Below are 25,234 nucleotides of genomic sequence, written 5' to 3' on the forward strand. Positions count from 1 at the left end.
GTTCCTTAAATTTTAAATTATAAATTTTGATCGTTTAAGTTTTATTTTATCTAAAACATCAGTTGTTGTAATCAAATAAAAACTCAGACATCTTGTACTTTGAAAAACTAAAACTTATGATATAAAATTTTAAAAATTAAAACTAAAATAAAGATAAATTTAAAGAATCAAATATTATATTAATATAAAAATGAGCTTTTGCCAAAACCGGGGCTATGGAGAAAATAATGGGAAACATGGGGGTGATTGAATAAATAAGAAGAAAAAGGAGTAAAGAAAGAAAATTAAAAAAAGAGGGGGACAGAATTGTCAGTAATGAGTACTGATTGGACGAAGGCGTCAGGGAGTGAAAGAGCAGTGCTGGTGGCCACTATTCATTTACCTGAACGCTAATAAGACAAAACTCACCCATCCCTCTTCCAGCTTCACAGTCCCCTTTGTTTTTTTTTTTTTTTCCGAGTCATTTTTCCTAAACCATCTACTTCGTTAAACATTACTCCCTCGGTTCTTTATTATAAGAGATCAATAACTGAAGTACGTTGATCAAAAAAACAGTTAAAATTAGTTAAGAACAATTAATGTGTAAAAAGTATAATTTTTTTCCAAAAATACCCTCATTAATAAGGAGAGAGAGCATGAGAGAGAACAATTAAATTATTAAAAGAAAAAGAAGTGGGAGGGAGAGAGAGTGTGAGTTGGAGATAATAAATATGGGTAAAATAGTAAATCAACACAAAAAAGTAGAGACGACTTGTAAGTGTCTCTTATATATAGGAACATGCCATAAGCATCAAATGTCTCTTATAATAAGGAATGGAGGGAGTAATATAATAATATGCTCCCTTCCTGCTATAAAAATTCACCGACTAATTTATTAATTTATCCATAACAATAATAACACTTAACAAACAATAATTTTGTCATGAAAGTTAAATGATTTCCACCTTTTACTATCCTCATTAAATATGGGTATATATATTTTAAAAAAAAACACTACCTTCCATCCCAAATATAAGAATTAATTTATAACACAATTTATTTGCGAACGGCTTATATAGTTAGTTCAGGCTGGCAGGAAAAAACAAGTTAATTCAGGAGTCAGGGCAGTCTACGAACAGTTAAAATATAATGGTCTTCAGAAGCTACACTATAAATAATCATATACCCTTAACAGCAAAAGAGCCAATCAGTGCAAAGCAGCGAAGTAAATTTAGGGTTTAGGATTAAAATAAATTCTTTAGATTTTTTATTTAGTTGTATTTATTTTTTTAAAAAAAAAACTGAAAATTACTAAATATTAAATAAGAAATGTTAACTAAAATTTATTGTTATTTGCAAACTTAATATTGTCAACACTAAATAAAAAGTTGCTATCAAACCTAATTTAAAATTTAATAATTTTTAATTTCTTTTTTTATCATTTTTTATATTTTTTAACATCTGCTAAAATTTGTTTTTCATTTCATTTCCTTTGATTGTTCGGTCCCCTGCCCATGACCTCCAAAGGCCGACGGGCCATTTGTTACGGGTGACATGAGCACAGGAATGCAGCATATTCGACATATCAAAAATAAAATATCCGCATAGCAAACTGGCTCTTCGATTTTACATATAATAATTATAAGAAACAACCAAGAAGATTTTAGTTCATGGTCATAAAAATATAAAAAAAAAAAAAAAACCAAGCAAATTTTATGCATGATAGCATCCGTGCCCCAAGAGTGGCTTAACAGATAGCCAAAACTGCAAGATTCAATAACTCGTCACTTTGAATTGCTTTCAATCCTGACATCATATTTCCAAAGGGTAATTCTGAAACTACAATAAAAGCCTAACATGCTACAAGCTTACACAACTTGCTAAAAATGGAAGTCTAGCTGATCAATTGTCACATATAACACAAGGCTTCAAGCAACCTTATAGAATCAATGATGAAATGATGAAAGTTTTAAAAAAAGAAAAATTGAGACAAATTTACATATTATAATATCAAAAAGGAGGATCAAACCCCATAATAAAATATTAGGAGAAAAAATACCCAAGATGATTCAAAGGGGCCCTAAAATGCTACTGGTGTTAAATTGAACAACGTTGACCGTTTACAAGGAACGTTTTGACAAAAAAGGATGAGCTGGAGACAAATGTGACAAAATAATATTTGAGTTGGGAAAAAAAAAAAAAAAAAAGTGCACAACTTCTTCCTCTCCTCCACGATCGCGGCCTTCCCCACCATTAGAGTATCACCGAGGGACCTAAAGCTTCAAGCAAAATAGAGGAGAGTGTGAGTGAGTGAGTGAGCGCTTTCCAGTTATCATCTTCCACCAATTTGCAGTCACAGATAGATCGATTATTTGGATAGAAAAAAGCGGCAATCCACACCCCCTCCTCGCATCAGAAACATAAATCAAACCAAGAAAGCTCAAAAAATCAGAGTCTGGATCAAACTCTCACCAAACCCACCACATTCTCTTGATCGTTCTTTTCTTTCTTGTTTTTTTGGCAAAACTGTCACCGAACCCATCGCCTTCTCTCTCCTGCGCCTAAGCAAGTTCCAGGTGGCGAAAATTTTGGAAGGGAAGAAGGACAAAAGAGCTGGGAAATCTCATCCTTGGCGAGTTGACTAGGGGGCTTGTCGAGAATGGAGCGGAAGATGGCGGTGCCGGCGTTCATGGCTTCCAAATTCTGGCGAGTGAGTAATGAGAGAGATAGGAGGGGTTGTGACTGACAATGGGTGAAGGGAAGAAAGAGAAAGCAAAGAAGAGAGGGAACTGGGAAGGGGAGAGAGAAAGAGAGATGAAAAGAGAAGGGTCTGTGACAGAGCATGAGGGACGAAGAATTGACCAAAATGGGAGATTTCATAGCAAAGCATTGGACACATGTTTGCTTGGTAGGACCCACACAAAAAAAAAAGCAACAGATGTTAAGGGCAGTTAACGGAAATTGTATTTTTGCCCGACATTTTATTATGATGTCTGGTATTCTTTTTGAATATTATACCCTTTTTAAAAAAATAAAAAATATGTTGATCAAAACTCAGATTGACGCCAGAAGCTCAGACCACATCATACCAGATTCAGAGACTTGTAATTATCAGCTGCTCTTGATAAGGATTGTATTGAAACAGGGTACCCCGGGCCCATCTGCAACATTACCATTCAACTGAATCACTAGAAAGAAAGAAAACAGCAATAAAATTTTTTTCCAATACAGTAGAATCTTGAACCCCCCCCCCAAAAAAAAGGGTACAATTAATAAAAATACAGGTTTTTGTTTCTCATCAACTTTCTTCACTTTAATGGAACTTATCACGATGGCAACAGGAGATAAACCGATGGACGTCAAGCGAATGAATTGTTTGCTAATGTATGGAGTTTAAAATATGACTAGGTGTTTCCAGGCAAAAGGAGCCTACGTACTAGTACCAGTTATAATGAAATAGTTTATAACTTTAAATCGACCATATGCAGCGTATAAAAATGAAAATAAGGCAAAGGTTTATAGGCTTACCGTGCTGCTCATATGGACAGATAGGACATATCCAGCATATTTTGAAGCTGAACAGCAAATAAGACAGAAACGAGATCAATAGATAGAAGTCAACTTAGAACATACACTTGGTAATCATAACAAAACCGTCAAGTAGAAACAAAAACAATAATGACAGTACCAAACTAATATTGGTCCCTGCCAATGCAGTCTTTTAATTTTATTTAAAAAAGGAGGGCGGGGAAGAGCCACTCAAGCTATTTGAGCCACCAAAACTTCTGCCTTCGTGGAAAGGCTGAGCTTCCATTTTGGAATTTAAACGCAAGTCAAATTCTAGATGTTTTGGGACTCAAAACAGTTACAAGGAAAACAGAGCTGCTGTAAATGATAGCAATCCTTATGGAATAATAATTGAGCATAACTATCACAGGTTGTAGATAAGGTCTTTAAGACAGACCCCAAACGAAAGTCTTTATAAGTTGACTCCCAAACCAAACTTGCCGAAGTTCAAGCAAGATCAAGTACAATATTAAGCCAGATTGAGCCACTTGCCAATCAAAGCCTTAGGAAGAGGGGATATACGGGTGTAGTTAAATATGCCCAGACATTTAAACTGTAACAAGGAAAACTGTGCCACTTACTCTTCTTTAAGCCAGCAGGCTTGGCAGCCAATAGAGCATTCATGAATGCACCTATGTTTTCACGCAATTGCTCCTCTCTGAAGCTTACCTGTGGATATCACTGTGAGTATATAACAGATTATATGTAATGCATAACATAATTATTCCTTATTATACCAAGTCCATCATGAGCTGGAAGAAAAAATTGTACCTTCCCAATTCCCGCATGGACAATTGATTTGCTTTCCATTTTAAAGTCCACACGACCCTGTCTCAGCTCATTCAGCTGCCCAGGAATATCACTGGTCAGAGTACCTAGCTGCAGAAAGTATTAATACAGCCAACAAGAGTTAAAGGTGTAATTTTCAAGCGCTAGCTTGCCTTGCAATACCCCCCCCGGGGGGGGGGGGGAAGGTGTGCAATTTACATTTCAACCACCCCAAAAAAAGAGAACAAGTGCAAGGGAGTGTTGAGGAGCTTACTTTCTTGTCTGGCATCAGTCTACGTTTTCTAAGATATTGTGCTATCTGCAGAATAGTTCACGTAAGCTCTAGAAAAAAGTAAACATTGATTTAGATTTTACAGGTATATAACCATTATAATTACAAAGTACCTTTCCAAGATGAGGTGCCATTCCTGGAGTTGAGAAGCACTTGTCAACTCTAAGCTTGTTATTACCATCTATGGAAGCAGATGATCAATAATACTTTAGACTTTTGGATAGAAAATAATTAATGCATTAAATTATACTTGAGCGATTACATATTCTTAGCATCAAAAGAACAAGTTACAAACGGTAAGGCGCTCAATCATGATTAGCATCTCCCCTACATTATCAGTGTTAGTCAACACATTCCTTGAACTAAGCATACAACCACTCAACAAAAAATAGTCATATATTTGCCTTAATAGGCACAACATACTAGTTGATCCCCATGTGTATGTAGACAGAAATAACTTGTAAATTCAATTTTAAAAGATTTAGTATGGTAAAAAGCTAATCAATGCGATGGACAAAATTGTTAGAAAAAAGGGAATAGTTCATTACTAGCAATCTCCTCAATAAGCTCTTTAGCCCCAACTATATCAGCTCCTGCAGCTCTAGCTTCCTCCGCATCAGCTCCTTCTGCAAAAACAGCCACACTGACGGCCTGGAAACTGTGTGTAATTAGGTGACATAACTACAACTATAAGAATAAATAAACACCCATATATTACCTTAGGTGTGCCATGAGGAAGAATCATAGTACCGCGAACTGCCTGCCAAAAAGTTGAAATTGTAATCTCCTAATGAAATATGAGTAACAAAATAACACGTAATAAAGCTTGCAGCAGGTGAGTACAAAATGTTTCAGAAGAGATAACAGCGAAACTTTTGCTAATAAGGTTTGGAGGCATTAATGGGAAAAACTTCCCAAAATGATTCATTCCACAAAAAATGAAAAATAAATTCAAAATACACAGCCATCAGAACTTCCAAAAAAAAACAATGTTGTGAAAAGATTTTACTGTTACTTATCAACAGAATGGCCTAATAAAATAGGTCATACAGACTCTATAACTGTCGATTCAAAAAGGAAAAATAACGATAAAAGTTAAGTGGATTGCACCAGGGCATTTCGGTCATTATAGACAATACAATGGCAGCTAGACAGCATGACGTGAACACTTATAAATTCATATTCAGTTCAAAGAACCATAACATACTAATTTTTCAAAACATATCGCTCCCAACTTCAGAGGAAACCAAAAAGAGTCTACAACTTGTTAAATATGTCAAAGCTGCCTTGCCTAAGAGGTATCTATACCAAACTCCGATTTTACATCTTACTATACAATGAAGCAAAACTGAAAAATAAAATTTTAAGATATATTGGCATATACCAGTTCTGTTCGCTTTGATTCAATACCCAATCTTACATGCACCTCGACGGTTTCATCAAATTTTGCCTTTGCGTTGGCCTGAACAACAATCAAAGATATCAACTGAAGTTACCAATGATCAACTTCAAATTAACACCAAAAAAAAAAAAACAGATTATCGCCATGAATGCCAAATGCTCCTGAACAATATATATATATATATATATATATATATATATATATAATGAAAGTATAAAATCCCCAAAAATGTGGAGCTGAAAAAAAAAAAACACAAAAAACAAAAACAGAATGAATCACTCATTATAGGGTATCATACATGTGTTTGCTTCTTTGGTACATATCATCATCTATTCTAAGTCATAGTTAGCATCGGCTTATTTTTAAAACAGAAAATGCTAAAAGTCTAAAATGATAAATTCATATATCTATCATAGGCATTCTTATACACCCAATTAAAATTTAATAGAGCCTATGATCTGCATAACTAAGAAAAGGAAATTACAAAGAATACATAAGTAGAATCGATCCACCTTTCCATCTACATATTAATGACTCATTGCAGTAAACTTCAGATCATCATTGCAAATTAGTAATATGTTTCAGATTATAACACCAGAAGACCATCAGTGTTTATATATCATATGCAGAGCCGCACAGGCTACCCTTCTCTAGTCCACTTCAACGTGGAAGGAGTTTTGATATATTGCTGTTGACAAGGGATTGTAACTTGCATACAGAGAAAGCCACCTAGTATTATTTAAAATATAGTATCATGACGTGTGGTTCCTAGCCTGCGTTTAGCAAGTCACGAATCAGATATCCTATAGAAGTAGCCATGGCTGCAATAGAAATTCCACAAGCATACAGGCTTTTCTGGTCTTCGGTTAGCACCACGTACAAATACTAAATTTCGGGCCTAAGCTAGCATCTGCAGTGTCCAGTTTAGTGAGGAATATTGAGTAAAAGAAATATCAACCTGACGCAGCTTAAGTGATCCCGTGTATCTATTAATCTGATTATGTTTCAGCAATAAACAAAAACTTCTTATTCAAAATAGGCCTTTCACCCGACCTTAACTTGGCGAATTGCCTCGGTCAAATCAAGGATAGGCGGCTTCTCCTTTTGCTTCACCTTTATCAGAGTTGGAAAAGGAACCCGCACCTTCTCCTCTTCCGCAGCTCTAATAACTCTCCTCTTCAACTGATCATCCGCCCTAATTTTTCTAGTCTCTTTCTCAATTTCCTCGTTCGCCTTCGCGCCATCATCCTTTCCTGCTTCAGCACCAGCAGCAGTCTTATCTTCAGGAAGCGGCGCCACTCGCAAAGGATAGGACACCGGAGCTATCGAAGGTGCGTCCTTTACATACCGAATATCTTCCCTGGTCCAAGCCCGCCGTGACTCAGCGGTATCTTCCGCCAATGTCGGTCCCCGTGGACGGCGAGGAGGTGGTGGCGCCGGCGATTGATTTTGTAATTTAGCTTCGGAGGATTCAGCATTATCTGGAGGCGATGGGTCTTTAGGTTTAACCGGATATGAAACGGGTTGGATTGAAATGGTTGGGGTGGGTCTACTTGGAGAGGGTGGAGATTTTGAGTCTGATTCATCGGATTGTGAAGAAGAAGACGAAGAACAAAGGGATCTCCGAGACCGAAGAAAAAGAGAAGAGTGGAAATGAGAATGATGATTGGTGAGGTAATGGCGTCGAGCTTGAGAGAGAAGCAGTTTCAGGGCCGCCATATTAGCGTAGCAGCCTTCGTGCGACGGTGCGAGTGCACACGAACCAGAGGGCTTTTTGAAGGAAGAGGATACTCTCAGCGTCCCCCGCCCTCAGCGCCCCTCAGCGTCCAAATCGCAGCCGTTAAAATGAATCTAACACAGATTATATTATGTAAAATTAAAAATTAGAAATTAGAAATAAATCTCAATTATAGTGTAAAATTTTTTACTAGATTTCAACTAGGATATTTTTAGCATGGAATACCCAATTTTTTTTCACCTGGCTCATTTTAATTAAAGAATTTATGAGATTTTCACGCTCCAAACTTATATAGATAATCATAAAGAATAAAAAAACTTGACCATCAAATATTTATATATAATTTTTTGGACTTATCCAGCTTAAATTGAAAGATTTATCTAAACAAAGAGTGACAAAACAATATTGAGTATTTTATTTTTTAAATTTTTAATTAAAATACTTGATGGTAGAGTTCTACCTCTTTTTGTGGTTCTATCTAACTCAATTTATATTAATTTAGATTTTTATTAAACTCTACGGCTAAAACAAATGTATCTAAGAAATTAGATGATGCACTCAAATTTTCTTTTTCAAAATAATAGTTCATTTTTAAAAAAAAAAACAAGAAGAAATTTTATAGCATTAATTAGATTTATTTTTAATTTTTAACAGCTTGATGACGTGGTACATTGTGAGTTTTTAGATTACTCTGATGGTAGATATTGGGACGCTGAGGACGTGGCCGCTGAGAGAATCCAAACCCCTTTTTGAAGGTTTAGAGACCCCAGCGTAGGAGCTCGGTGCCTGCCCCGCTGATCTCGAGACAACAGAGTGAAGTACATGCATCGAGTTAAGAATCAAACATGGTTTGGGTCACTGGATCTATAGTTTTTCCGGCCAACTAATCTGTAGCTGGAGATCACTCTATTAGATGACTCCCGTTTAAAAATGCATATTTGATCATATTATTATTGGTTCATATTGGAGATGAACTTTTTGGTCCTTAGAAAGACAATTTTTTATTCTGGCTAAAAAGAAAAAAGAAATACAATTTTTTAGGATTTTATCTTTTATCATTTAATTATCTCATTTCTTTATTTTTTTTTTAAAATCCATCTTTACCCATCAACAAATAATTAATGATTTGATGAGATAATGCATGATTACTGTGATATAGTTAAATATTTAAGAGGTGCTTGTTTTTAGGTTTATAATTCATTTTCACGTATATAAATATGTTTGAGTATTTTTGCAAGAAAATCATGATTTTAAATTTCATAATTGATTATTATTATAAAAATCCAAATATGCCTTAATTACTTTTTGAACGTGCTATGACATGATAAAATACAACTGAATAAAGTCCTCGAATAAATATTGCAGGGGTCTTTATACATTTTAAAGGTATTTAGAGACTAAAAATTCATTAAATTCACGAATAAATTAGCATTTTAATTAACCATTTCTATTGATAATCACTGAAAGGACTTGGTATGAAAATAAATAACATTAAAACAAAATGCTTAAATTTGAGAAGACTGAATTGACACCCAGGTATTTTATAGCCAAGATGTGCAATCATGGCATAGGGTAACCTAAGTCCGATGCTTGTCTGTGAAAACAGCAGCAGCAGATATAAAAATGTTCACATCACATGTGAATTGGTGAATTTCTCATACTTAATGCTGCTGTGCGTGCAACCTTTTTTATGGTAAGAAAGTATGATCCAAGAACTTGATACAACTATCTAATCCTAATCCAGAAGCCCAAAATTACATATACAGAAGTACATGCTTAACAGCCATAATCTAATTTTATACTACCTCCGGTCCTAATTATAAAACCTAGTTGACTAATTTGAAGAGATTAAGGAAAGAAGTTAAGTTAGTTATTTGTAATAAATAAATGTTATCTTTCCTAAAATATCATTACTAATCAACTATATTGGCTAGAACTATAATTATTAGAAGGATTACCTTGGAAAAAAATGTATAAATATAAGAGACAAAGTAGATAGGGGTCTTATATTTAGGACCAAAATAAAAGTCAAACAGGATCTTATATTAAGGACCGGAGGTAGTATATTTCATTCATACCTTTAGAGTGCCCGATTTGACACAAGAACAAATATTATTTATTTATGAAAAAAATTCTTTTGTGAAGAAAATTAAGAAAATGAAATTAGATACATCATACATGATTTAGGAAAACAAATTTCGATCAGATTTCTTTCGCTATTTTCTATTGCCGAAAGGATCTAACGTAACTGGACTCCCCCAATAGTAAATCGAGCATGTCATTGGGAGTGAGTAGAGTTGTTCCACCAACAAGCAATTCAATGTCAGGTCTTCCACTCTCAGACAAGGCTTCCTGAGCTTCACGCACCTTTCGGCAGAAAAAAGTTGACAGGACAAAGGATCAGGAGACGAAAATTGAGAGGATGACAGAAAGAGGGGGGGGGGTTGGAAGGGAAGCAATATGCCTTTTTTTTTCTCCAAAAAATAAAAAAGTGACAAGATATAACGTGTGTGTGTGTGTGTGTGTAAAGGATCTGCTTTTGACATGAAATGTATAAAAAATAAAAATCCATATATCTCTGACTTGTAAAGAATTTGTTAAGTTCACTGGATGTTCGACAACAACATGATAACCATGTTGCCAAACCAGAAGTGCTAGCTAGTCAAAAAAGAGGTAACAAAAGTTTGGGGAGAAATAAAATGAAGTATAGAAGTGATGCAAATAGGAATTTTACCTCAACTCCATTGATTCCCCCAATCACAAACACCAAAATGACATTTTGATCAGCAAGACTGGGCTTTGCCTGCAGCATTTTCATCCAGATAATGTCAGGGGAAAATAGTTATGCATAAACAGAGGGAGAGAATGGTCAGGAAATGCGAAGAAATGGAGAGTTGGGGTAATTTTCAGCACACGTTGAGAGCATAATCACCTGTTTCCATGGTCCGGTCCATCCCTTGTTGGTATGCCTTTTCAAATCGGACAACTTATGAAGGAATTTAAAAAGATGATCCATCACGCAATTCCAACTTCAGCTGCATCATCAACACTTGCTCATCATCGTCAGCTTCTTCATTGCCCCATTTTCCCCATTGATCATCATCAAAATCATCAATATCTAACTTTGGAGATTCTTTGGTTGTTTCCTCTGACTTTGACTTACTTAAATTAGCTTCAAGCTCTTCCCTTAGTCCATCTAGAAAATTGAGTTTGGCTACTGATGGATTTTCAAGAATGGCATCTACAACAGCCTCTTTTAACAGACGTTCCTCCTGCCAGGAGAATGGGCCATCAGACCCCGATGTTGGGAAATTCTCCCCGGCCAATATATATCCAACAATCATCAACAACAAAGCATCTTGCAACGAAAGCACCCCCCGTGAGAGCTCCTTTTTTACTTTATTTCCATGTGATCCCAATAAAGCACTCTTATTAATGAGATCGCCAATTTGAGCAGCAAGACTTTGACTGGTTTCTCCGGAACTTACGCTTAGAATCTTTTCAGCACTGCTAAATGCATCCCATCTGGCGGAAGTTGATTCCTCAAGGGTTGATAGGGTGGCAGAAGCTAATTGAATAATTCCTTTGTTTCTCACTAAAGATGATTGGCTCCTGCCCAATGCTTTGATCATAGCTTGCAACTCCTGCCTTGTAACATGACCAGGACGAGATTTTACATTCAAAGTTACATTATCCCTGCGCAGAGTTTCCTGTAACCATTTCTTTACAAGTAGGGCCCCATCCCTTGTTCTTCTATCTAGTAAAGCTTCCAAAAATGGTGTTCCACGGAAATTTTCAGAGGAGATTAAGGACCCAGTAAGCATCTCTCCATCAGAATTTAGAGACTTTTCATTAATTTTCTGACTAAAACTAATTAAATCGGACATCTGACAATCAGATGAGCTAGAATTCCAACCACAAAGAAACGCTTCAACACTTTCTAGTAGATGAAAATTATCCATGTTGAAATCTTCCTCATTGAGTATCTTCCAAAGTGGTATCTGGACATCTAAGGGAGCACGTTGCAGGTAGGAAGTGCCATGTTTGAGTTGGGTTCCTGAACTCTTCACTTGGGGGTGTGAAGTTGTTCTAGTCCTACGGGGCAGACATGAAAACATACAATCAACTAACGAGTCCCCATGGCAGCAAGGGGTAAGAAGATCAAGTGTGCGGTCAATGAGCAGAAGCCCTGCTGATCGTTTACGGCGACCTACATCATACAGACTTGACATGTCTGTCAAAATCTTCCCAACTACTTTTGACATATCACCAAGGGAGAAAATTTCCATTTTCAAGTCCATCTACATGATTAAGAAGAAAAATGGTCATGGTCATAGAATAAAACAGCCATAACGAACAAAATATCAGGTTTAAAGGAGAGGACTAAAAAAAAACATGAAAGTGAAATGTATGATTAGTTACACTCTACATAATATTTAAACTATTCATTTTATCCCAATGGCCTTACGCATACGCCTCTAAAAAGTTATGAAACAGAAGTCTTTATAGCTTTGCAAGTTTTCTAACTGGGGAAGAACCCAGAAGTATGGTCGAATAGACAACAAGAAGCCTCACAAATATACAGCTTCTGAAATAAGTCACCAAAGTAAGCTGACATCTCATCAAAAGGATGCACATCAGTAGTTACCTTTGATGCCAAGTGGTACAGAAAGTGAGCAGTAAGAGTTGCCCCTGGAGGCACATCATCAGCATCAGAGAGCACTCCAGTACTTAGAGGAGGCAATCCAGGACTGATGGAATCTTCATGGTCGGCTGATAAGTATGCTTCAGCTACCAACCCTTCTGAAGGTAGAACAAATACTCTTGGAGAAAGGGGACATAAAATCAAAGGAAAATGATTAACAGAAACAGCCAATCTTGGCCCTGCACCTTCAATGTAGCCTAATGGATTATCTTCACATAAATTTGCAATTGAACTGGCTTCATGATGAAGAGCATCCTTTCCACTGGAAGGAGAGTGTGAATGTCCTCATCTTCAAGCTTTCCACCAGAATGTGTCCCAGATTTCCTAACTAGTTCTTCATAATCTTGAATCAGCAAGGCTTCATATTCTTGATATGCATCTGGTCCCAGAGGTGAATCGGGAAATGCTGAATGAGCTGTCTGCGTTTCAACTACTATTAGGGTATCAAAAGAAAAGGAACATGAAGTAAAACAAAGGACATGAAATGAAAAGGCCAAAACTTGAAGCCAAAATAACGCTTGCACTGATGTTTTCTGAGATATGGCTACTTACCACACACAACAAAAGTATTTGCAATTATCCAAATTGACATAACTTCAAATGATCTGCAATTACTTGTGCTTATTCAAAAAACTATATAATGGGATAGGATAGGGCTTTTGGAGATATTAGCATCATTAAATAATATATTTAACATTTTAAAAATCGTACTGGACCATCATTGCATGGATGAATATTACTCCTCCAGTCCTTAATAGGGAACCTAATTGGGAAGTTGATGTTAGTCCTATATGTAAAACCTATTTCACAAGTTTATCAATTTTTCCCAAATTAGCTCTATTGATATTCCCCCAACAATAATCAAGTAAGTAAGGGGAAGAATTCAAGAAAAAGCTTAAGGTGTTTTAGGGAAAAAAATATTACATTAACTAATTTAACTAACGTTCTTAAACTACTCAAATTAGTTAATTAGGTCTTACATTAAGGATCGGAGTATCAATAATTCAATATAACAGTTGTTACGGTGGATTCGTCTGTCTAAAATTAGATGATAATGCGAAAAATCTGCTTGACAGGACTACAAATATAGTATGGCAAAAGTGAGGGAATAAATTGAGATCATATTACCTCATTACTGTTTACTAGACAACATATAACACAATCTGTTTCTGAAAAAACGTTCACCGTGCTTTCATTTAAATCAAATTATGATACATATTTGTAAGGCCCAAATACTAATTTATGGAATGTCATAAATTAACAAAAAGTACGATAATAAAATCAAATTCATAGGTGACCTCCACATTGAGTTTGTAAAACTAAGCAATAAAATCCAGAGATGCATAGAGTCCAAAAAAGAAAACAAACAAGACACATAGCCAAGGGCAATAACTAATAAGCACCTCTGAGATTGATGTAAATATGATACAATGACGGACAACTTGATGTGTGCTCAGGCATCGTAAAATATATCGATGTGCATCACTTAGTAAACACGATGTGATTATGACAAGTTTCCTTGCAGGATCAGAAAATGAGTTCCAATCAACCACCTGAACAACAAGGCATATGTAAAAGTAGAAAATGATTAAGGTAACCTCCCTAAGTAAAACCATGAATTATTACAGTATGAAAATATTTGGGACAGAGTTTCTAAAAAAGAATGAATCAGTGAATTAGAAGCATCCATTCACATCATGCCAGCTGCAGTGCAAAATATTACATATAAGTTCAGCCGTACTTGTTTAGCAGTGAAAGGGCAAGTACATTTATGAAGTGAAAAAGCAACTGACATATAACTTCCATGTTGTGTCTTGATACAAAATCCATTTTTAAAGAACATTTTTATAAACACAAAATAAATCCTGAAATTGTCTTCCTTTTGAACATATATGGATTGCTAAATAGTTATCAAATTTGTTTGGCTTGCAGGAAGCAAAGAAAGACGTACTGAGCAACATATCACACAATTATTTACCACATCAAGTGAACACATGTTTTCTAAACTGCAGATAGCTCGGGCTCCAACATCCAGAAGCACGGGATATGCACCAATAAACTGGAAACTTTCTGTGCACCCAGCATCTAAGTAAACAATGGCACCTTCAATATGCTCTTGTATCTGAAATAAAAGATAGACCATGCAGAACATTCAGGCAGGCATCAGATAAAAAGGATCACAACAAGAATAATAAGCCAGTATTCAAGAACAAAATTCAAATTCGAAGGCGCTTGTGAGATGCATACAGCGACTACAATGGCAATCCACTAATTCCATGGATGGAATCATTGCAAGCTTTCAATGAGATTAAAATTAAAATAGAGAAAAAAAGAAAGTCACTCCATCAAGTTAAATTTTTTCAATATATAAATTTGTAAGAAGTCATGAAGTTACAGTGCATGAATCTAAGAAGCTTGTTTCAGCATCACTCAAGGATCCATCATCAAGTATGCAACCAGAGTGACATCCTCCATGGACTCGAGAAACAGACATAAGTTCTATGAGCTTGAAAGGATCCACGAGCAAGGGGTCTGTGTTCTCTGATCGTAGTTAACTCATCATTTTTTACGGGGGCGCGCAGACACACAGACGGAGACCCAGAATCCACCCAATCGCTCCCATTTTGGAATTTGGCCCTTGAATTAGTGACGAACTAGAGGCAAGGGCAGGTTCTTTTCTAGCAATGACATATGTTCCACGTTCCAGCAAAATAAGTTTTGCCAAATCCGTTTCTCTTTATTCCTTACTCGGTTGTCAAAAGACTAGCTTTGAATCAAGTAGCCTAAACCAAGCCTAATTTCAGATTGTGCTTAAGAACCAAAATTAAGTATTCTGAATAGGAGAACTAAAAGCCTGCACGTCTAATTGCAGAATATTTACACCGCGTAAAGGCATAAAGGAAGAAATAAAAACATTATAAACTTCAACTCAGCAATGCACACCAAAAGGGCAGACATCTTTGATTTCTTATCATAGTTCTGCAGCCCGTGCTCTTACCAGCTTAAATAAGCAAACCAACTAAGCTCAACTTTCCTTCAGTCAGTATACTGAAGAGATAATTACACCGCACAAAAAGACGAACTATTGCTGCATTATGAACAAGCTTGGACACAACATGGACAGAAGATTCATCATCAGAAAGCAATTACCTGTCTGATGGAATCGATGCAGGATTTGGTTATATCAACCAAAGCCATAGCTGGAGGCCACTTCAGACGAAGGCACAATCGAACAATAGGACTTTCTTATGCGAAGAGCATCTCCCTAAACCTCAGAAATGAAGAAACCATTAGATCACAATTCAACGCTCGCATGAATCATTCAATCGTCCACCATTAGGCCTTGTCTTCCTTCCCCCCTCGTTAGAATCATTCAGACATTCTAAACAAATCTGGCACACCACTCACAGTCTCGCAGTTGCTCTCGATTTCCCTCCCCAAATCCCCTTGCCCCGGCAATTTTCTTTTCCTGTCCTTCCTTTCTCTCCTCCTTTTCCTTCCCTCTTTTTTTGTTTTTTAACTCTGGATGCTGCTTCCCTCGCTCCCTCCGTCTCACCTTTTTTTTCCCCTTAAAAAAAAGGCTAATTGCAGATTTCTTTGGGCCTTTGGGTCATAGTGAGTGTAATGTGCTAAGCCCAACCATGCGGGTTGGGAGCGAGTTGGGCTAAATTTCTGAGTTTGCGGAAGCACATGAAAATTTATGTAATTAGAAATATCAATTAATCTAAATAAAAATTGAAAGATTAAAAATTTTGAAGAGAAAGGTGCGCGTTAAAAAAAATGCTTTAAAATTTTTTGTAATTTTTCTTGCAATTGAGACTCACTTGAATTATATATCATGAACAAATTTGTGCAACGATGTGGAAAACATATTCAGCTTAGGATTAAAGTATTATATATTCCTTTTGACAGATTGAAAAGAAATTATTTTTAGACAGGTTATTGGCTAGGTGTTTTTAAAACTTGAAATTATCCATGCCCTTTCAGATTAGCAATGTTTCAACTCAAGTGACATTAATCTTACCTTCATCTGTGTAGAGGGAAATATATTAAAAAAAATTAATGAATTGGATTTGAAAATATAAATATACACAGTTATAAAGAAATAATACAATTAAAAATTTTTCCTCCAATTCTCCAATTCCATGCCATGTGGTGAGAGAAGTCTGCTTTCACCTGTCATGAGTTTAATCAGGGGCCATTAAATCACAAATTTTAGAGTTATGGGCCCCATAATTATTTTTAAATCTTTATAGAATGAATAAAATAATGGGTCCCATAATTATTTATCTTCTCCATCAATCAATTTCTCCGACCCTCTCCTCCTGTTTTTACTTTCAATTTTCCTTCTTTCCTTTTCTCTTTTTGCCCTTAGGCCGGTAATGTTACTTCCATTCAGCGGAAGTTCTTGTCGTAGCAGAGTACTCCAGAAAACACTCGATGATTGTTGAAAATGACTTTGACTTTAGCTGCAGCATAATAAGATTCCATTTCCACTATGCTTCTAGTGGATAATGGTTGGTACTGCATAGAACCTAAAGCTAATCCACAAATAAATTGAATGTATTATATCGTATGGAAGAGGGAAGTATTAAAAGAAACAGTACCATATATCATGACCAGCTTACAAGCTAGGAAAAAACAGAGGATCATGTTGAAACTTATGAACAGTGATGTACGAAGCCTAAGCTACTCTGTTTTGATTTATTTGGCAGCAGATTGAGTGGCTATTTTACAAGCCCCTTCTATTTGTACAGAAATTTTAGCACCCTGTCCCTCACTTTCAGTGGTGGGAGGAAAACAATGTAGTTTGAAAAAAACAAATAAAACTACAGGGCCCGTGACATGATTTGGTGTCTTTTCATTTGCTTTTCTGGACTATTTCAGATTCGAGCATTGTCAAGACATTTTCTGTATCCACGTGAATTTAAATTTGAAACCTCATGCCCAAAGATCAAAACCTATCCTACTTCTCTCTTAGTTTTTAAGAGAGTATTTAAATAAAAACAAAATCATAATTTAAAAAATAATTTTATGATATACGAAATAAATATATGAATGAATTTATCTCAATTTCAAAAGAAGTGTTTTTATAAGTATTTTTGGTAATTGCCAAACACTCCCTTAATATAAGATGTAATTATTAAGTTGATCTTGATTTAAAATGTAAAACCCATTTCTTATATTTATTTTTCTCTAAATTAACCCTATTATTACTCTTTCAACAATAATCAAGTAAAAGATAAAAGAATGGTATCAAAGAGGATGATTATGGTATTTTTAAAAAAAAAATTATATTTTTTATAATTAACTAACTTATCTAACTTTCTTAGTCTAATCAAACTAATTAAATAAATCTTATATTAAGTAGCAGATAGAACATATGCTAATTGGTTAGCTTTGATACTTAAGTACTAATGCCATGTAAAATTAGATCATTTTGAATTTCTTCTGGTCAGAAGTTAATTTTGAATCATGACATGTTTAGTAGATGGGGTATTAGTGGTAGGATTACAGTTTCTCGTATCTTGCCATCCCAATATGATTGTGGATGATTGCACCATTGGTAATTTACTGGATCATCATGATTTTTTTGCTTTATTCCTCTCACTGACAATACATCCTCTTTTTTTTTTCCTTTGCTCAAACTGAAAGTTCAATATAATTATTCATTATTGTAATATAAACTATTCAAAGTACACAGCTTTCTAATCCCCTCCCTTGAACGCCTCGGTTAATCATTACTTATCCGTGACCATAAGGAACTTGTGTAAGAGATTGTCATGGTTATAAACCAATCTCCGTATCTAACATTATAGCATGGCTATCTCCAATATAATGTCTTGAAACTTGAAATGAGTTATACACCAAAGCTGTCATTTTTCCGCAAACAAATTAATGGCTCTACCACAATCTGTTAACACATGAATTTTTATCGAACACCTGTTCCCGCTATTTGCTTGCAAATCGCGTGTAATACCCAAGGACGGAAGGACCTTAGTTATGGCTAGCGAGAGTTTCAATGAAGCTCTCAATTCTACTGACTTGTACGGTACTAAAAACCAGAGCACAGAGACTGGAATGGTTTTGAATTAGATATGGTAACTTCCCATAAGTTCATAAGCTGCCACTATGCCATCTCGGTATAGAATTGCATTATCGGGAGTTTGCGGAATCATGTCTCATTTTAATATCTCTTTCCCTCGATTATTGCTCAAACACAAAATCATATCCTATTTAGTATTCAAAAGATCAAATGGCGTTCCAATCTCCGGCTAAGACCCTTACATAATCATGACTTATCAGTGACGGTGGGTGGTGGGGCAGCCACATGCCATCATTATGATCGCAAGAACCGAGCAAAGCCTGTATTAATCTGCCTCCTTTTTTCTTTAACCCCAAACCTCACCTCCCAACTACTTTATCTTCCTCATCTGATCTCTCTGCCACTCCTTTCTCTGCTGTAATGGCAGAAACCGGAGGTCAAACAAGTCAACATAACCCCACGTGGCCGGAACTCCTGGGTAGCGACGACTGGGAAGGTTTGCTTCAGCCTCTCCACCTTGACCTTCGCAACCTCATCCTCCGCTCCGGCGATCTAATTCAGGCCACCTACGACGCCTTCAACAACGATCCCAACTCTCGCTTCTGCGGCTCCAGCCGCTACGGCAAGAAGTCCTTCTTCCGAAAGGTCATGTTCGACCGGCCCGATGACTATACCGTCGCGTCTTTTCTTTACGCCACCGCTAGAGTCAGTGTTCCAGAGGCTTTTCTTCTCAAGTCCATGTCTAGGGAGTCCTGGGACCGTGAGTCTAACTGGATCGGTTTCATCGCCGTCACCTCCGACGAGGTCAGTGCCGCCTTGGGCCGCCGTGAAATCTACATCGTCTGGCGCGGGACGACTCGGAATTACGAGTGGATCGATGTCATGGGGGCTGAACCCGACTCTGCTAAAGCTCTGTTAAGCCCTCGAACCCTCGAAGAGCTCCAAATCAGCCCTGGAGATGAAGGCTCTTCTAGCAGTGACGATGATGATGATGAACACGGGAAAATCCCCAAAGTGATGAGGGGTTGGCTAACGATATACGTCTCCGAAGACCCAAAATCGTCGTTTACCAAAACAAGTGTCAGAACTCAAATTCAGAGCAAAGTTAAACACTTGCTGAATCTTTACAAAGACGAAAACCCAAGTGTGATTCTGGCCGGGCATAGTCTAGGAGCAAGCTTATCGATTCTTTGCGGGTTCGACCTGGTCGAAAATGGAGTCACCAACGTCCCTGTATGTGCTTTCGTGTTCGGGTCTCCTCAGGTCGGAAACACAGCATTCAACGAGAGGTTCAAGAAATTTCCCAATCTGAAGGTTTTGCACATAAAGAACAAGATCGATCTCATCCCACATTATCCAGGAAGGTTACTGGGGTACGTAAATACAGGAGCAGAGCTGGAGATTGACACTAGGAAATCGCCATTCTTGAAGAACTCGAAGAACCCTAGCGACTGGCATAATTTGCAGGCGATGCTTCACGTGGTGGCGGGGTGGAACGGGAGTGAGGGTGAGTTTGAGATGAAGGTGAAGAGAAGCTTGGCTTTGGTGAACAAATCGTGTGAGTTCTTGAAGGAAGAGTGCAAAATTCCTGGGTCGTGGTGGGTGGAGAAGAACAAGGGCATGGCTCGCCGGCAAGACGGAGAATGGGTTTTGGACTTGCCGGAGGAGGAGGACCTTCCTGTTCCCGAAGATCCATAAAGCATCCATCCTTCTCAAAAATGGAGACGCCACACTTTTTGTGAAGGTGGTGCGTTATAGTCAGGGTACGTGGGGACGGCATTGAACATCATTTTACCTTAGTTTTTATCGTCCTTGTATGTGTAGGCAGTTTTATAGGATCTTCATGTTGGAGTGGGCATTGTCATTTTGATGTCTTTTTTAAATAAAAAAAATTATCAGGAATAATAACATATGATTCCGATTCTGAACGTTATTACCTCTGAATTTAATGGGTATGTTTGGATTATTTTTAGTCTAACTGATTTTTATAAATGAAGTTAGAGTAAAAGTCAGTTAGTATCATGCGATTTAAATTTGGATATATGCTTATAAAAAGTCAGTTGAAAGAGTTGAAAGTTGTTTAGAAGATTAATAGAAAAGTTAGTTTAGTTGTAAAATGACTGAAAAGGGTATGGATTTTATTGAATAGTAGTATTTGAAATTTTATGTTTTTAATGTGATAATAGTTTAAAAAAATACATAAAATTATTATGACAAAATATAAATAGGTTATTTGTGAAATTATAAAATAAAAATATTTGTTATAGAGAAAAATTTGAAAACACATTGTAGATAATTAATTAAATATACATAATAGACAAACATGAATATAAATTAAAATTTATTTAGTCTCTAATTAAAGTAAATGAAATCACATAATTAATTAGATTGTAAGCTTTGCACAATTTGTCTATAAGTCAGTTAGAAAAGTTGATTCAGATTGCGTTGGATAAGTCAGTTAGAAAAATTACTTTTTTCCATAAGTCAGTTAGAAAAGAAGTCCCATCCAAACAATCTTTTGAGTCACAATAAGCCACAAACTTGAATTTCATGTTTTCCCGTGTGCTTTTACCATCTGCAACAGCAATCCAAACGAGACCAATATAAGAGTTAATTAATTAATTTAAATAGGTTAAAAAATTAATTAAGTTAGTTATTTATAACAAATAAGTATTATCTTTTTTAAATTATTCTTGTTTATCAAATGTATTGATTAGAACTATTATTATTATAAAAAATATTTTTTAAAAAACTAAAATAAATTAAAATTTTATATTTAATATTAAAATAAAAATTAAACGAGTCAGTATTACCAAATTTCAGAAACTAGGCCGCTAAAACCAAAGCCAACCTGGCCTGGGATAAAAGCAGAAGTTCCACTCCGTAGTGTGGATAAATTGAATAGTTTTTTTTTTGGTCCAAGTGGATAAATTGAATAGTTAATGCATGCTATTTTGAGGGTTTTTTTTTTTTTTTATAATAATCTCTGTCGCTTTCCAAGAGCTTGCATTGGATTGTTTGGAAAATAGAGTTTATTTTAGGAGAGTAGAATGCTATGACAGGATTTCCGTTATTAATAATAAATATTCCTCTAAAACTAAACACAAGACATATTTTATAATATAAATTATGTTATAAAATAAGTTTTTTATTTAATATCAGAAAAATATAAAATAAGAAGAAAGTGACCACTAAGTTATGACAGGATTTTCATTGGAACACGCTCCTCGAAACGCGCTGTGCGTAATAGAAAGACAAGTAAAAATCAAATCATGATTTCAAACGTGATTTTACAGTATATGAAGTAAATATGTGAAAAAATTTATTTTGATTTATGAAAAATATTTTTTCAAAACACTTCTGGGTGTCTTTAAACACCTCCTAAAAGAGGGTACAAATGAATTCAAATCTTATATTTTGAAGTGCTGAAATTTTTTTGTGTGCTGTCAATTTTGAAGTTTTGGTAAAAATTAAAAAAGGGGGGAAAATCCTGAAAAAATGACTACTGAATTTCAAAATTTCAAATCAGGAATTACTACAAAAATGTGTTGTCATTTGCTCTTTGAATGTAATCATTTTCTTTACGAGGTAATAATTAGTACTGATTTGAAATTTTGAAATTTAACTATCACTTTTTTGAAATTTTCCCAAAAAAAAAATTATCTTCATATGCCATATTATCATCTAATGATTGACTTGACACCAGTTTCGGAAGTTTTCCTCAGTCTTGACTTTGTTCTCTAACAAATAGGAGGCTAGGATAGGGGAGTATTTTATATTGAAAGGTTTATTATATCATTCATATGAAGCCCATGTTCTTGCCGGCAAAAACATATACTCCTCCGGTCTTAATTATAAGACCCAATTGACTTATTTGAGAAGATTAAGGAAGTAAGTTAAGTTGGTTATTTATAATAATAAATAAGTGTTGTTATTCCTAAAATATCCTTGCTAATTAAGTATATTGGCTAAAACTATCATTATTAGAAGGATTATCTTGGAAAAAAATGCATAAATATAAGAGAGAAAATGGATTGGGTCTTATAATTAGGACCAAATAAAAAGTCAAATTGGGTCTTATAATAAGGACCGGAGGAGTACTAGCATATTTCGTACTAACTTCAGTTCTTAATATAAAAATTTATTTAATTTTTATTTTGGTTCTAAATATAAGATCTCAATCTATTTTGTCTTTAATATTTATATATATTTTTAAAATAGTCCTTCTAACAATAGTAGTTCTAGCCAACACACTTGACTAGCAATGATATTTTATAGAATATAATAATTATTTATAACAAATAACTAATTTAACTTCTTTTCTTAATCTCTTAAAATTAGTCAACTAACTCTTATAATTAGTACGGAGGTAGTATAATGCCAGGGGTCATATTAACATTATACATTCACCTCTTTATATCTGAATCATTTTATTAACATCCTCCTATTGTCTGTCCATAAATAACTTTCTCGCTAGCCTAAAGGATGAATTTAAAAGATTCGTATTAATTTAAGACAAGACCGACAACAACTTTAAAAACACCACTCGGCCATAACTAAAGACGTATAACCATGAAATTAATAGAAATAAATAATTCATCAACATTACGTAATTCAAAGATGTAACATTGTGGTTTAGGTTGAAAAAAGACGTCGCATTGTGGTAGAACCAGATAAATATAACTCTGTGTGCGTGAGAGAGTGAGAGAGGTTTTAATTAGCATAACTCTTTTCTTTTTTTGAATAAATTGCTATTATCTGATTAGAAATTTTTTGTTGGCAAAGAAAAAAACATTTTTCTAAGGTTGGCATTTTTGCAAGGAGCCATTTTTTTTTCCACTTCGAATTAGTCACAAAATTGGTGAGTGAAAACACGAACAACATGAGAATTTGAGCATGACAACTTGTAGTGCGAGTTAATTTTGCAAGTCTGGGTGTTACGATGAATATGTGAAGAGGCGCATTATTTATAATTTATGAATGGTGTGATTTTTTTTAAGAAATTTATTATTTATTATTTATATTGATGATGATTAGATTTAAAAAAACAAAAAAATTGTGAGGAATAGATCTTACCATAGAAAGAGAATTATATATATCTGAAACAAATTATCCACCACTTTAGTATTATTGACTAATCTCGCGCTCCAATTAAAATGAAGCTTTATAGTTTTTCTCCTGTAATTTTAACTACCATTCACCAATTATTTTTCAATCATGGATGTTTTCCTAATTTTTCCTATAATATTTAAACTCAATCAAAACTTTATTTAATTTTAACGCATCTGGCCTCCCATTGCTTAAATTTAATACTTTTGGTTTATACTATCTTAAAAAAAATCTAAATTGAAGCAATTTGGTAAGACCAAAAAAAAAACAGAGAAAGAGAAAAAGAAAGAAAAGATCAAGCAATGTGTCTTCTCGGATGCACTAATCTTGATCAGTTCATTAACTTTCAAATAATCAAGTGAAAATGCACAAATAAATAATAGGAAAGCATTTGTTTGTTTTTGAAACTATCACGTTATAGAACTAACCAGAGACGTTACTTTATTTGTTTTAAGGGGGAAAAACGCATAAAGCTGCTTTAAAGAAGAACATAAAAACAAAAACGCACTCAAACCGCACGTTTCAGATTCTTATATATTTATTATTTTTCAAAACAAAAGGATTAAATTTGATACTAGTATTATAGTTTTAATACTTTGACCCCAAAAAAAAGTATTATACTTTTAATTCCTTTGTCGATCTTTTGACTAAAACCATCCAAGTAGTACTCTCGATCCTTAACATGAGAATTAGTCGACTAATTTGAATTAGTTATTTATAATAAATAAGTGTTATCTTTTTTAAAATATCTTTATTAATCAAGTGTATTAGGTAGAATTATTATTATTATAAGGACTACCTTTAAAAAAAATAAATATAAGAAACAAAGTAGATTGAGATCTTATATTTAAAATTAAAATAAAAATTAAAGAAGTTTTTATATTAAAAAATAGGGTAGCATTCCCTTCAGTCCCAAATATAAATCCTTTTTTATAGTATAAAGTTCTAATATAATACTCGTTTTATAATACTCGTATAATTTATATTATATTTAGGAGTGGAAGAGTATTAATTTTTTAAAAAAATTCGCCATCGAGTCAACTCTACTCTCGATTCTTAACAAACATGTGGGGTTTAAGGAATATGCTAGAACCTTCGTAGCTTCGTTGTTTGCTACGTGGAATGATCTTATTATTTGGTACCTCATCAATGGTTGGGAATTTCTGTGCAAAGAAAGAAACAATTCAGTGGTTGAGAAACATTTATTTTCCCTTAAAAAGCGTGGCTGGAGTTGTTATTTTTTCGGAAATTAGATTGTTTTTTTTTTGGTGGACAAGAATTTTATGAACTATATGTGTGTGTCATCCGATACATGAATTGTCAGAATTTATAATTGAAATATAATAGAGACGTGATTGTTTAGTAATAATGGAATAAGTATATTTTTTTATCTAAAATATATAAAATTCAAATTAAATCAAATTTTTATTATATTATCATTAACAATCATAATATTTTGTCAAATTTTAATTTAACTATCCAAATATATAAACAATTACGTCTAAATCCAGTATGGAAAGGAAGTTATCTTTTTCCTTTCAGAAGCCAGTTGGATATTTAGGGGGAAAAAAGGTTACCGGAGTATCTTTTTTAATTTTTTTTTCTCTTCCTTAATTATTATTAAAAAA

The 25,234-nt window shown here is 34.8% G+C and overlaps 3 protein-coding genes across 4 annotated transcripts; 1 reads left to right on the forward strand and 2 right to left on the reverse strand.

Moving 5' to 3' along the window:
- Nucleotides 1-1,856: 1,856 nt before the first annotated feature.
- LOC114762425 (50S ribosomal protein L1) lies at nucleotides 1,857-7,810 on the reverse strand. Of its 2 annotated transcripts, none has more exons than XM_028951909.1 (11): nucleotides 7,152-7,810; nucleotides 5,991-6,068; nucleotides 5,325-5,366; nucleotides 5,155-5,257; nucleotides 4,720-4,787; nucleotides 4,589-4,633; nucleotides 4,318-4,425; nucleotides 4,128-4,215; nucleotides 3,508-3,554; nucleotides 3,069-3,140; nucleotides 1,857-2,258 (listed from the first exon to the last, which is right to left on the reverse strand). In XM_028951909.1, the coding sequence occupies exons 1-11, from the start codon at nucleotides 7,725-7,727 to the stop codon at nucleotides 2,253-2,255; spliced, it is 1,233 nt and encodes a 410-aa protein (XP_028807742.1). In that variant the 5' UTR covers nucleotides 7,728-7,810; the 3' UTR covers nucleotides 1,857-2,252. The 2 variants fall into 2 exon arrangements, with proteins under 2 accessions (XP_028807742.1, XP_028807740.1); XM_028951907.1 differs by having other exon boundaries at nucleotides 7,062-7,810.
- Nucleotides 7,811-9,861: 2,051 nt separating this feature from the next.
- LOC114762427 (sec1 family domain-containing protein MIP3) lies at nucleotides 9,862-15,956 on the reverse strand. The gene is given in 8 exon segments (XM_028951911.1): nucleotides 9,862-10,113; nucleotides 10,481-10,760; nucleotides 10,762-12,047; nucleotides 12,395-12,713; nucleotides 12,749-12,870; nucleotides 13,855-14,004; nucleotides 14,430-14,573; nucleotides 15,602-15,956. Coding segments are annotated over 8 exon segments (2,493 nt in total). The 5' UTR covers nucleotides 15,650-15,956; the 3' UTR covers nucleotides 9,862-9,969.
- Nucleotides 15,957-18,509: 2,553 nt separating this feature from the next.
- On the forward strand, nucleotides 18,510-20,404 carry LOC114762369 (phospholipase A1-IIdelta). The gene has a single exon (XM_028951836.1). It carries the CDS (start codon nucleotides 18,918-18,920, stop codon nucleotides 20,193-20,195), a length of 1,278 nt encoding a protein of 425 aa, XP_028807669.1. The 5' UTR covers nucleotides 18,510-18,917; the 3' UTR covers nucleotides 20,196-20,404.
- The last annotated feature ends 4,830 nt before the right edge of the window (nucleotides 20,405-25,234 follow it).

This window comes from Neltuma alba, unplaced genomic scaffold (assembly GCF_004799145.2).
Source record: "Neltuma alba isolate B1F8T4 unplaced genomic scaffold, ASM479914v2 tig00011214_pilon, whole genome shotgun sequence".
Classification (NCBI taxonomy): Eukaryota; Viridiplantae; Streptophyta; class Magnoliopsida; order Fabales; family Fabaceae; genus Neltuma; species Neltuma alba.